The sequence below is a fragment of the Poecilia latipinna genome, unplaced genomic scaffold, assembly GCF_001443285.1.
Source record: "Poecilia latipinna isolate Pla-1442-1.1 unplaced genomic scaffold, P_latipinna-1.0 Scaffold317, whole genome shotgun sequence".
Classification (NCBI taxonomy): Eukaryota; Metazoa; Chordata; class Actinopteri; order Cyprinodontiformes; family Poeciliidae; genus Poecilia; species Poecilia latipinna.
In genome coordinates this window covers 129,918-143,165 of record NW_015112933.1, presented here as the reverse complement: position 1 = coordinate 143,165, position 13,248 = coordinate 129,918, and the positions used below count along the sequence as shown (strand labels likewise).

General features: G+C 38.3%; 2 protein-coding genes across 3 annotated transcripts in view; one reads left to right on the top strand and one right to left on the bottom strand.

Moving 5' to 3' along the window:
* slc38a7 (solute carrier family 38 member 7) overlaps positions 1-6,144 on the top strand; it is a 12,032-nt gene extending 5,888 nt beyond the window's left edge. For both annotated transcript variants that reach the window (XM_015034927.1, XM_015034926.1), the window contains exons 4-12: positions 677-821; positions 1,267-1,411; positions 1,486-1,584; positions 1,686-1,743; positions 1,831-1,945; positions 2,028-2,175; positions 4,053-4,252; positions 4,331-4,382; positions 4,910-6,144. In XM_015034927.1, the coding sequence (XP_014890413.1) occupies positions 677-821; positions 1,267-1,411; positions 1,486-1,584; positions 1,686-1,743; positions 1,831-1,945; positions 2,028-2,175; positions 4,053-4,252; positions 4,331-4,382; positions 4,910-5,012 (1,065 nt within the window). In that variant the 3' untranslated portion in view covers positions 5,013-6,144. The remainder of the gene's footprint in view (positions 1-676; positions 822-1,266; positions 1,412-1,485; positions 1,585-1,685; positions 1,744-1,830; positions 1,946-2,027; positions 2,176-4,052; positions 4,253-4,330; positions 4,383-4,909) is intronic.
* Positions 6,145-7,557: 1,413 nt separating this feature from the next.
* LOC106948990 (lysosomal protective protein) overlaps positions 7,558-13,248 on the bottom strand; it is a 10,127-nt gene continuing 4,436 nt past the window's right edge. The window contains exons 2-11 of the mRNA XM_015034925.1: positions 12,089-12,200; positions 11,868-12,005; positions 11,632-11,790; positions 10,971-11,062; positions 10,213-10,297; positions 9,985-10,137; positions 9,758-9,903; positions 8,936-9,098; positions 8,025-8,114; positions 7,558-7,949 (exon numbers count right to left, since the gene is read on the bottom strand). Coding sequence (XP_014890411.1) covers positions 7,866-7,949; positions 8,025-8,114; positions 8,936-9,098; positions 9,758-9,903; positions 9,985-10,137; positions 10,213-10,297; positions 10,971-11,062; positions 11,632-11,790; positions 11,868-12,005; positions 12,089-12,200 — 1,222 coding nt within the window. The 3' untranslated portion in view covers positions 7,558-7,865. The remainder of the gene's footprint in view (positions 7,950-8,024; positions 8,115-8,935; positions 9,099-9,757; positions 9,904-9,984; positions 10,138-10,212; positions 10,298-10,970; positions 11,063-11,631; positions 11,791-11,867; positions 12,006-12,088; positions 12,201-13,248) is intronic.

Here is a 13,248-nt window from a genome sequence, read left to right as displayed (position 1 = left end):
TTATACTTTTTCACCTTACTACCACAGAGCAGCGCATGATTGTAAAGTCAAATTTTTGTAGACCTAACCTCTTTGAATAGGACACATAAGTGTAAGCCTTAATGTCTCCCACTTGATCTGTGGATCTCTGCTGCTTCTCTTGTCTTGGTTGGTACATTTTTAGTTTGGCCATAATCTTTACATTTTCTGATTCTGGATTGATCATTGCTGAACAGTTTTATCCCTCACCAGTGTGTTCCTTGTTCTTCATGGTCTAACACGCCGGTGCCGGTTTAAAGATAAATGGAAAACCTCATTTTCCCTCCAACTACACTCTACCCCGTGTCAGTGTATCACAGCCAATCCTAATAAAACAGGTTAAAGTTTGCCAGGCCAAAGCAGAGACTTCAAATCTTTTCAGGAAGCAACATTGTTGGGCAATAAAGTCTCCATGTTGTCTTTCTGTTCCTGATCACGACAAGCAGAATTGTAACAATTGAAGACTTTCTGTTCCTGTACAGCTCAGATGTAACACAAACAAAAAACTAAGTTGAGTCCTGCAGGATCTGTAGCACACAACAATTCAGCAGGAAGAATCGGCTATAAAAAGTTTTTATCATCAACTCATTAAGTGTTTTGTATCCAGTTTTTTATGTATTCAATGCATGTTTATAAATCGGCTGTCTGCTTTCTGCAGGTCAGCAACGAAGCCACCTATCAGGAAGTTGTTCGAGCCACTTGTGGGAAAGTCACAGGAGTCCTCTGTGAAATGGCCATCGCCATCTACACGTTTGGGACATGCATCGCTTTCTTTATCGTCATCGGCGACCAGCTGGATCGTTGTAAGTGTCGTCTCTGATCAATAAGGCTTCATAACTGGAGGCTCTGAACTTTAGGTTCTCTGAGTTCAGATTTTTTTTTTTTTTTTTTTTTTTTTGGAACAGATTTTTGACATGCTCAGGTTAAGCAGTAACATGGAAAATGCAGAATGTTGAGGACGGGTGCAAAGAGCGTTCATTTTGACTCTGCTCAGCTTTTTCTCTCGGTAAATGCCTCATGTGACACATTGTGTCTCTGAGATGCTGACAAAGCAGAAATCCTGGTCTGGTCGAGGTGACGGAAATGTTTTCTGTCTGAAGTCATGCATGATTTTTGTTGATCTGTCTCCATTTCCTCCTGTAAGTTGGGGATCTGATTCAGCATTTCTCATGTTTGAATAATTGTTGAAAAGAAAACTAAATTAAGGGTAAAATATAAACATTTTAGGAACATTTGTGTTTGTCGCAGTGATCGCTGCTGTTGCTCATGAAACGGACGGGTCGCCCGAGGGTCACTGGTACACAGACAGGAAGTTTACCATCGTCGTCACTGCAGTCCTGGTAATTCTGCCTCTGTCCATCCCCAAAGAGATCAGCTTCCAGAAATACGCCAGGTACAGTGGATCTGCTCCGTGTCTCGCTCTGGATTTATCTTGTGTGACGATCAGCTTGATTGTTGCTGTTGTAGTGCTCTGAGTGTGATGGGAACCTGGTACGTTACCATTGTGGTTATTGTGAAGTACATCTGGCCGGACAAAGACATGAACCCAGACCACGCTACAGCCACGTGAGTCCTGAAAATATGAAAGTTTTTCCCAACTCGCCTGCGTCCGCCTCATTTTTCTTTGCTCGTTGTTAAACCATCGTCGTCGTTGTTGTTGTTTACAGTTCTGCTTCCTGGACTGCTGTTTTCAATGCAATGCCCACCATATGCTTTGGTTTCCAGGTATCTCCTCATTTCATGTAGACTTTTGTTTTTAAAATAAAAATATGTTTGTAACTTGAGTTAAACGTGTCTCCCTTCTCCCTGCAGTGCCATGTCAGCTGTGTGCCGGTGTTTAACAGCATGAAGAGGAAGGCGATCAAACCGTGGGGGTTTGTAGTCACTTGCAGCATGATAATCTGCCTTTTTGTCTACATAGGAACGGGTGGGTTTCCTTGGATTGTTTCTCTGATGCGTTTTCTGTTGAATTATCATTGGCTCTTGGTGTGCAACTCGTTTGTGTTCAGGCGTCTGCGGCTTCCTGACCTTTGGCTCCAATGTGAATCAGGACGTGTTGATGTCTTACCCGCCTGATGACATCGCTGTGGCCCTCGCCAGAGCTTTCATTGTCATCTGTGTGGTGACTTCCTACCCCATTCTACACTTCTGTGGCAGGTAAGATGCAATGGAAAGGCAACTTTGGGGGTTAAACACAGATATCTTAAAGCCAATGTGGATATTTAGTAAAAGTATCAATTTGTCGGAGCCTCCGTTGCATTGCTGTGACGTAATGGGCTTTGAAGAACCCATGAATTTGGACTCAGCCATGATTTATTGTTTTTGAAACATATGATTATTGCAGCTAATTGCAGATCCAGATCCTTTTTATTTGACGACCTCAATAAAACGGTCCCTCCATAAAGTCTGATTTGTTGTTTTTATTTCCTCCTGCAGAATATTTCTCAAGTTGACTTCCCCTGCATTAATTTGAAAATGACATTTCTGAGTTCTTAAAATGTTTAAATCTTTACTAAGGGATCACTTCTCTTCTTCTTTTTTTTTTTTAGTTTTTGCTTCTGCGTTTATGAAGTCGAATGTCTGATTTGATCATCTGATTTATGCTTTTTATGCTGACATAAAGAAACTGAGCATCACTCACAGGAAGTTTCTCCACTTTACAGATTTCTGCTTTTTTCTTTTGACTGTTTTCATTCGATTCATAGAAATCACTGAGAGCTGAGTTTTTTTTTTTTTTACCTGCCGTTTTTAAGATGGTTGCCTGTTATTAAGGTTACATAAAATAGGCAGGCGTATCGATAAAATTCCCTTTCTTTGCATCCCAGAGTTTAAATTTCAGATTCTGCATAAGAAGAAAAAACAACAAAAATGGGAATGTGTTGTAGAGAGTGAATAACTGGTACAGTTTTACGCCCAAGGACGTCGGGAGGAAGAAGTTTAACCAGCGTCATTAACTTCACAGCATGCCACGTTAATACCAGCAGAAAAAGTTCATTTAGATCCACGTCAAATAATTATCTTTAACATAAACACATATCCTCTCCAGTCACAAACGGTAGATTTGGTTTAATTATTATAGGACTCATTTCAGCTGAATGTTCAGTCAAGATGAAACTTTCTGCCCAACTTTTGGTTGATGTAGCAGTGAACATTTCTGTGTGCAGGTGTATGTAAAAGTGTTTCTACTTCTGCTGAAGAGTTAAGTCTGGGTCTTCTAAATTTATCCTGCAATTCAAAATCTGATTTCATAGCAGATCTAATTTTAATAGATTTTTTTTTGTTTTAATTTTTTATACAAAAGACAAATATTTTTAAAAAGCAGTTTTCATTTGAATAATTTCTTCTGTAAATTGAATAACGGTGTTAATGCCAGGCTACGAGAATCTTTGCTTAATCTTGAGAACATAGCTATAATATTAGCAGGATGAAGATGCAGTTTTGCCAGAAAAGTATTAAAGATAAAAGTCTTTTTAATGAGATTTTTGAGTTATTGAGATCTGACGTCGGTTCCTGCGGCTCTTTCTTCAAAATAGATTCAGTCATTTTCTCAGTCGTTTCAAAGTCCTGCTGCTGAAAATAATTTGATACTGATGAGTTAAGGTACTGAATTACAACTTTACAAGATGCTCAACATTCCTCATTTCATTTATTTTTTTTAAGTAGAAGTTCTCATAAAATTATTTCTTTATTCTTTTAATATTACGACTTTATTCTGGTAAAGTTCTGAATTTACGCTCAAATTATTTACACTTTGTTGTACAACTTTATTCTTGTAATATTGTAGCTTTTGCTCTTGTAATTTAAAACAACAAAAAACTTAGCCTGGCTCTAATATCCCATCATAGACTCGACCTGAATTCAAAGTTGAGATAAATAAATAGAAAATTAAATGGTTTAGTTGTGCTGACATCACTCTGAGTTATAGAAACCCAATGGGGGAAAAAAAACTTGATTTTATTAGATTAATTGATGTATCACTCGGCCCGATCACAAACCCTGACCCTGTTCTGTCCTGCGACGCCTCGCCCCTGCAGGGCGGTGGTGGAGGGCCTGTGGCTGCGTTTCCAAGGCGAGCAGGTGGAGGTGTGTGTTCGCCGGGAGCGCAGGAGGAGGATCCTGCAGACGCTGGTGTGGTTCGTCGTCACCCTCGTCCTCGCTCTCTTCATCCCTGACATCGGCCGCGTCATCTCGCTGATCGGAGGTCTGGCGGCCTGCTTCATCTTCGTGTTCCCAGGTAACGCTGCGTGTCCTGCGCTCACGTTCGGGTCGAAGTGGAGCATAAATGTCTCATTATGTCTCTTTAACTTCACAGGTTTGTGTTTGATGCAGGCCAAACTTTCAGAGACAGACATTCGAACTACAAGGTGAGGCTGCTTATTTTCTGCAAACATTTGTTTTTATATAAGGGTAAAACAAATATATATATATATACTTGGTTGTAGGAAAATGGACTCATGCATGCTCTTTAACTGTTTCGGTGATTAAAATTAAATACATTTTGTATAGCTGCATTATAAATAAGTAATCCTAATGATTGATCTGTACCTGTATGCTTTGGTGTGTTACTCTGCAGTATTTTTCCACCTACAGTTGAATATATCGAAGGCTTTTTAGCTCTTAAAACCATTTATAGTCATACATTTATAATTCAGAAGACTGACATTTAATTTTATTATTATTTTATATTTCCATATAATGAAATTTGTGGTCCAAATAAATATCTTTGACTTCTACACCTTTTGATTTAAACCTCTTAGTAACTGTTAATGATGTTTATTTATTTTTTATAATTTACAGACAATCAACACCAATATTTATGCAGTTAAAGCGGCTTTGAAATGTGATTTTAGTTATTTTATTAGCTCTGCCTTTGTGTTTTGATGTTTTCCAGCTGGCATTTATTGGTGGGCCTTGGCGTTACCATGGTGACGCTCGGGGCCTTCATCTTCGGCCTCACCACGTCTAACTCCATCTACCAGGATGTCGTGAACTGAAGGATCCTGTCTGCAGAGCCAGCTCTTTCCTCCGTAACGAGAACCGTGCTGCTACTCCGGCGCGAATTGGGTTGGAGAACCACAATGGACAGACTTTAGTTTTTTTTTTTTTCTCAGTGAAATTTAAAAACTTTTTTTTTTCTACCATTATCTGCTTCCTGAAGGAATCAGACTGATTTTTTTTTTTTTACCTCCCGCCGCTCAACTCTGCATGAATGACGCCTGTCTGGTTTACAAGAGCAGAAGGACTTTGATTGGAGGGGTTTTATAATCAAATTGATTTTTTTTATTTATTAATTAAATTGTACCAATTTGTGAGTTTTACCCTGCATGTCGCCTTTAATCACTGAAAACGTGACGATGTCTCCATCCTCCACCATCATCAAATCCAGGTGCTGCAGGTGGATAAAAGGTGAAGCATTTTGCTTCAGCGCTCAGCCAAAGTTGAACTGTGGGGGCGAGACTAATGTACATTTTAAACTGAGTAAATCATGTATTTATTTAGATTTGTTGTTGTTTACTTTGGACTTGACTCTTAAGCTGACATGGAACAAATGAAGCTTCTGTCATCAGGCCAGACGATTGCACTGGTGTCCAGAATCGGTCAACTGAATCATTTGTGACACACTGGCCCCTGAGGACTGGGGGTGGAAACCCCTTGTAAGAGCCAGTTTTAAGAAATTAACTTAATGTGTCAGGAAATCATGTTTACTGTGGATAAACAAGGGAAGAAAACTTCAAACGTCCGGCGCCAAATGGTCCAGATGCCTGTGCTTTATAACTGCAGCTCTTCTTTTACATTTAAAGGAAGATGTAGTAAATGTTAGGAAGACTAGTGTATCAGCTCTGAAGAAGTTTTATTTTTCTTTTCCTAAAATGATGTAATTTGTAAATTAAGGTAAACACTTTTTTTGTTGTTGTAAAAATTGCATTTGTTTTGCTGCAATCTAAGCCAAAAAAGTTGTGCTGTATTTATTTAAACTGTCATTGTTTCCATCTTTTTTTCATATATATAATTTGTGCCTAAACATTTGGGATTTTTTTTTAAATCTACATATTCCCCAGTGCATTTTTTTGTGCTTCATCTGATTTATTACAGGACAAATCAACACTAATCAAGTGCTAATCAGACTTGTTTTTATTTAGAATTACTTGAAAACCTTTCAAAGAAATTAATTTAAATGCATGTGAAAAAAGATGTTTAATAAAAAATACATTAAAACTGTTTTAAGTACAAAATAACTGTCATTAAGCCATTTGGTGTCATACATTTTAATCAGTTATGTAGAAAGGGGCTGGCTTTGGTACTTTAGCATTCTCCATTTAAGGAGTAATTTAACTTGATGGCTTATACAGCAGGATTAAAAGCCTCAGTTTCACACAATTTATAGTAATAGTGTGAAAATGTGAATGTAGCTGGTTATACCATTCCAAATGGTTCATTTTAATATCAAAAAGTCAAATTCTCAACAATGCAGCTGTATTTCAATAAACTAGTTATTCCAGTTAAAGTGATATTTGAATGTATAGATATAGCCAGCAGCTTTTCAGGATATTATATAAGGCTAAGATTTACACACTGACAGTAATTTGTTTCATTGTGTCCCTCATCTGCATGGTGACTCTGGAAGTACTGAGTCAACCTGCGACTTCAAATGGACTTTGTTTCACAGTCTACAACAAAAACTGTGTGTGTATTTTCCACTGTTTTCCATTGACTTGATTGCTCCTTTTTGTGGATGCCATCCGTCAAGTCAGCAGTCTTCCATAATTTTGCAGGCATTTGTTTAAAAATGAGGCCTCAAGTCATTTCCTGAATTTTTGGGTTTATTGCTGAAAACCATAATTACATGAACAGGAAATTTCTATCACTGTACTTAATGAGTCTATAAGTAAGTTTCCCTTTTTGATTTGATCTGAGAGACAGGTGCAAAAGGTTCACAGAAATCTTAAAGGACAATGAGGATTTATAGCAAAACTTAGTCATTGCAATAATATTTTCCCTCATGCAATGTCAATCCAGAGTTCATACATTTTAAAAGTCAAAGAATTAGAACTTTAAATTGTGTTAAATTAGTGCAATTAATTGACTTCCTTAAAGCAAGAGCAACCAAAGTGTGACCTTTAACTGCAGTTCATGACTTAGTTGTGTTTTTAGCTTTTTTTTAAATATTGTTGGGTCCCAAACAGTCAATGACCATTTACTGAAAAGTGCCCATTAGTGCTACACTTTTCCTGGATTTAAGCCAAATGTCTGAGAACTTTTAGACCCAAAACAAATGGCTTTTTCTATTAAAATATTTTATGTTTAATTTGTTGCTGAGGAGATAAAAACCCAGAGAATTAATAAAATTGTTTTTTAAGCAGAGTGGGATTTATGGCTCCTGAGGACTTTTAATTTAGCTGAAATTTAATTTGGACGCCAGTTTGGACTGAAATATACCATCTTCACTTTTCTGTAGACTTCATTCTTACAATGCCAAGTTGTTGGTAAATTTGGTTTTCTTTCCGCTCCCCATTAAGATGAATCATTTAAAGCAGAAATAGGCTCAGTTTGAATACAATTTATTTTCAGTTACATGTTGAGGATTACATCTTCCCTTTGTAGCTTTGCTCTGGACCATCACAGTCCTGCCATAACAAATGTGATCAAACAAACTACAAATTTATTTCCATTCTTCCAAGAAAGAAATAAAACCCACACAGGCATATATGCAAGAACCCACCACAAGAAAAAACACTCGTATATCAAACACGTCAGTTTGCCTCCACAGTCTTTAGGCACGGCAAATGGATTTTCCCTGAGATGAAAAACGGAGTACAGGTTGCCAAACGCATGTTGCCTCCACAGACTCAGTACGGTCCGTTTCCTATGAAGGACTGAAACATGTGGAGAGCTTGACCCGGCGCCCACTGAGGAACCATGTGGCCGGCGCCCTGAAACACAGGAAATGCAACATCTGTGACCCTCGCCGAATCAGGACGTGTTTTCATGCAAACGTGAGCATTTACCTTCACGGTCAGAAAAGTGAGGTTTCCAAACTGCTGATGGAAACCGGCAATCTGGTCATTGTGGATCCAGGCCTGGTACTTGCTGGTTGCCTGTAGAGATTTTAACACAGCGAAGAGGCAGAACTTAAAGCTGCGGGCTGAAGAACGTCTCCGGACTCGTTTGGTTTAAATCGTTTAAAAAGAACAAACTTATCCACGCTTTCATTACAACACACTTGTATCACTGCAACTATATGGACCAATATTCTTTACAACATCTCCAAATGCTGCAGCTTAGCTGGAACCTGAGCTTCTCGGACTGATTGTAAAATTCTTTTACTGAATTTACAACTTTTTTAAAAGTTGTAAATGGGTTAGTGCCGACTTATCTCCAGGATGCTCTTCATCCATTCCCAGAAAGCTTTGATCAAATAAACTGCTGACATGTTTCCAGACTAGAAGCAAAGGAGAGACCCGGCATTTGCTGCCACTGCTCCGAATCTGTGGAACAACTTGGCCTTCAACATTAGATCTTCAGAGTCAGAAACATTTAAAGCTCATTTTTATTTGCTGGCGTTTACATAAAGGTCTGACTTTGTCCCGTTTAATTTGTGTTTTAATGATTACTGTACACCACTCTGGCATAGTCAATAGCTGCTCTTTAAGATTGACCATCTCCATACATTTTCTACAATTTTTGGAACTACATATCTGATGTTACCCGAATTTCCCCCTCTGTGGAAGGAAAAAAAAAAAGCAAATCAAGTCTCCCTGACAGGTGAACTACCTCAATTCAACCACTAGGGTGTGCCAAAGCTCTACAGGAGAAAAAAAAAAAAAAGATTTACTCAAGTAACTCCAGATACATTTTCTCTTTATAATCAAGAAAATGTGTGCATATTTTGGTACATTTAGAGACTTTCAAAATGCACCTTAATGCCGAGGTCCTCCACAAACCACTGGTCTCCCAGGAAGTTGCAGGCCATGTCAGTGTCTCCGTTGTAGACGAGCGCTCGCAGGCCCAGCGAGAGCAGCTTCAGGTAAACCTCCTTCATTGTGGGGTACAACATCATGTATTGTTGTCCAACGAGGTCACTGCAACAAGGACATTTAAACAAACTCTGAAAATGATTCACAGTAGTTCCACTTGGTGCTGCAACTAGTGATTTAGAAATTATTCTATTGATTACTTTGAATAAAGGCACAGTTTGCAGATTTCTCATTTACCTTTTTTATGCAAAATCAGAAGTAAATAAACATGTAAAATGTTTTTAAAGAAAATAACTGCATTACTGTCTGAAAGGCAACAGCATTCCTTTAGCAAGCACATCTTCAGCTAAAAGTGTTTCTACCATCAACATATGAAAAGTCCAGCTTTTTCTACCTAATGTGATGTAGAGTCATATTTTCTAACCAAAATTATTTTATGCAAAATGAGCTCAATCTGAGACTTTAAGATTTTGAACCAGGTGAAGCTAAAACTGAGTTCTGGATAGAACACATTTTCAGACAAATTTTTTTTCCTCCCCCTTTTGCAGTTTTGTCTTTACTGCTCTTAATGTGTTCTTTCACCAAATGGTTTATATACTCAATTACTAAGTTAGTTGACAATCATTTCATCATTCATTTCAGCTCAAGTTCCATTATTCCTGTCACTTATAAATAATAAAACATCTTAGTTGAAAGGGTAAGCAATACCTGCAGTTTTAAAATAAAACACAAGGTAACTTGTGTTCCCGTTTGCGTCGATCTACCTGCAGATGTCCCAGGGTGGCAGAATGTCTGGGATGTGCAGCGCTTTCCTCACGTCGCCTCTGTTCAGCCAGTTTCCCTGAGCTGTGCTGTTGATGCAGGGAGGAACGTTCCCCAGAAACATGGAGGACTTCTTGACATCTGGAAGCTGCATTCGACATAGTCATGTAATGTTGCATGACATTAAAAAGGATCTGATGCATTCACAGACGAGTGAAATGCAGAGCACCTTGAAGCTGGACAGGTTTTTCCTGTAGCTCCTGAACAGATGACTCATGGCTCGCTCGTATCCTTTGTGGCGCGCTCTTAGGCCCTCGCAGTCCAGGTAGAGGGCATACACGTTGAGTCCACTTTCATACACGATAGAAAATGCCACGTTCACCTGAACAATAAACGGGAAATGTTAAACTTCATTTTTAGAAAATGAGGAAGTTCCCACAGGACGGTCAGCACGTACCAGAGTCACGCATTTCTCATTAGTGTTGTTGTAAAAGTTACAGCTTTTCTCATCGCAGCAGTTTATGTTCAGATCACGCCACAAACTGCACATGAAGCACAAACAATCAGCAATCTGCAAAAGAATTGCTGTCACATGACAGAAACCAGCCATTTAAGAAAAAAAAAAGTGAACAGGAGTGTTTTTTTATGCGTTTCAAAGTCTAAGTTAGATCAAGTTCAATGAATAGGAAATAATTATTTCTGCAATTATGCATTTTATCCCCCCCAAAATAAAGAAATTTTCCAATTCCAATGCAATAATCTATTTGTAACTTGTAAAAAAAAACCAATGAAAATATATCTCAGGAGTGAAGACATTTTAAAGCTGGGAGAACAATTGCACAAGGTCATTTTAACAGCGCAACAGATTTCAGGCAAATGGAAAGAAACAAGCTTGACTAAATGACTTACCCAGTAACTAAACAAGACCAAAGTTCAGACAAAGAAATTTTCTCCTGATACTCATTTGAAGCCACTGTCAAGATTGTCATTTGTTTAGACTAAAACATTTGGTACAGATTTTAGCCAATTAGATTGGAGGACAATTTAAAAAAGCAAACTGAAGAGTAGTGCTTATTTTTCTATTAACATTATAGAAGTGATTGTTTTTATTCAATTATGAAACAAATATGTTCCTGAACTTCTGCATGGTAAAATAGTTGAGGTTCATATACTTTTGTACAATTTCTTAAAAACTAAGTAGAATGAGTTGCTTACTCTTCTCCAAACAGGCCATGATAATAGCCGAAGTAGATCAAAGATTGGTCATTGAGTGCAAAGCTGCTGAGACCGTTTCCCACCGCAAAACCCTGAAAAGACAAACATTAAAATGATTCAATTAAAAAAAAAAGTTTAACTTTCCACTTTTATAATTGTTTGCAATTAATCTATTTTTTTAGAAAGTTGGAGATGGTATAAAAGTAAGGTTAACTAAAATGAAACTGTCTGTTAATCACCATCGTTTTCAGAATTTTCCAGCTTTTAACCCATAAAATACAAGTGAAGGTTGATTGATAACCACGACTATTGGTTGAATATGAACGCCTTTCTACAAAGTCAATTTAAACAAAGAATATTTTTTTGTTTTTCTCCCTCTTCAATCATTTAAGGGACAAATATCCTTTAGCATTTTTCTATATTTCATTTAATCTCTGAAGAGGATCTCAAACCCTCAATGAGGACAAGCAACTGAAGATATTTTTCTATACATGAACATGCTTTTCAATAGATGGGCATTTCTGTATTAAATATCTTACCATTTCTTGCTGCAAGCATTATTAAAAAAAAATAAATCCTTGAAAACATTTCACTCCGAGTAATCTACTTCCACTTTTTGAACTTCTCTACATTTAATTTTTTTTTGCCTGCAGCAGCTGACCTTGAAGTTGATCTTAGCAGTTCCTGTCGCCACACGCAGACTCAGCGTCGGCGCGTAAACGCCTCCGTAACTCTCCCCAAAGATGAAGAACTCGTTCCGAGTAAAGTTCGGGAACTTGGCAAAGAAACTCTGAAGGGCTTTGTAATTATCGTCAGCAACCTGAGAGAAAGAACATTTTGCAGTCTCAAATTATCTGTAAGCTTTCCATTTGTTCCAAGTCAGAGAAACAAACATACCTCATCATCATCCGTGGCGTATTTTTTACTGTCAGAATAAGAGTACCCGACTCCTGCAGGAGACTCCAGGTACAGAACATTGGCGATCCTGTTCCAGCTGAATTTGTTCTCATAAAGCGTGGCGCCATCGTCATTTACCTGCAAGTAAAAGGCCAACCATTTAAAGTCTGTCTGAATCAACAGTGCACAGACGCAGTTAAGTTCAGGACTAGAGAGCTCACATGAAACGGCCCGTTCTCTGACAAGAACCCGTCCAGAGAGCTGCAGCCGGGCCCACCGTTCAGCCACAGAACCAGGGGGTCTGTGGCCGGATCTCGCTGAGAAGTAACAAACCTGCAGCACATTAGATATAATTAACCGTGGCACACAGGATTTATGCATTTGATCTGCAACAAACAAAACAGGAAATACACAAACTTGTGACAAGCAGCAGGATCAGAACCAGCAGAAAACAGATAATCCAAAGCTATTCCCCTTGACTTTGGATGGAAAAGCTGCTAAAAATCAGCATGTTTGTTTGATGAGTTAAAGAAATCTCTACCATTAAGCCAAGCATCTCATGATTGTCTTTTTTAACCACAAAATCAAGAAAGATTGTCATTTTCCTCTCTGTTCCAAACCCAAATACAGAAATGAAATCTTGGCATTACAAAATCACATTTTATATAGCAGGAATATTTTCCTAGCTCTCGACAATTTTTATTTAGTAGGAGCTTGTAAAGGTGGTGTTTTTCTGATTCAAACAAATAATAAAAACTAAAATATCCCCCCCCCACCTCCCAACATCACTAGAAAGTTACAACTGTTGTATGCAAAATAAGAAAGATTGCAACTAAAGATCTGCAGCTGGGAAATTCAGTCAATAGAAAGACGATCGTCTTTATTCAACTATCTGAGAGTTTAGTTCCCATTTGAAGCAAGAAAACAGATGAAAGCCGTCAGTCATTTATGGGTAACTTCTTAGCTCTTGTGGTTTTTGTTACTTTCAAAACGTTCCAGCTCTGGGAGAGGAAGTTCAAAGCTGAGCTTATAGTTAAATATAAATGTGTTGCTTTCAAACTATTTTTGGCTTCAGCTACAAGTGAATTGTAGTTTGTTGCATGCATTCCACCTTGGGTACTGCAAAGTTTTTCTTTTGATTTAAACGTAATTTCTTTGTTGCACTTTAGACAAATAGCATTTTTCTCAGTCTTGAACTTCCAGTGCCTTTATTTACAGCAGGGGTCCCCAAACTTTTTCCTGCGAGGGCCACATAGCTGTTCCTTTCTCTGGTCGGGGCCGGTCTTAGTTTTTGGACACAGAAACCTTAGCTGTTCTGTCTTTGAAACTGTCAACGGGGGGGAGGGGGGGGGGGGGGACACGAGGAGGACACAGCCGCGCT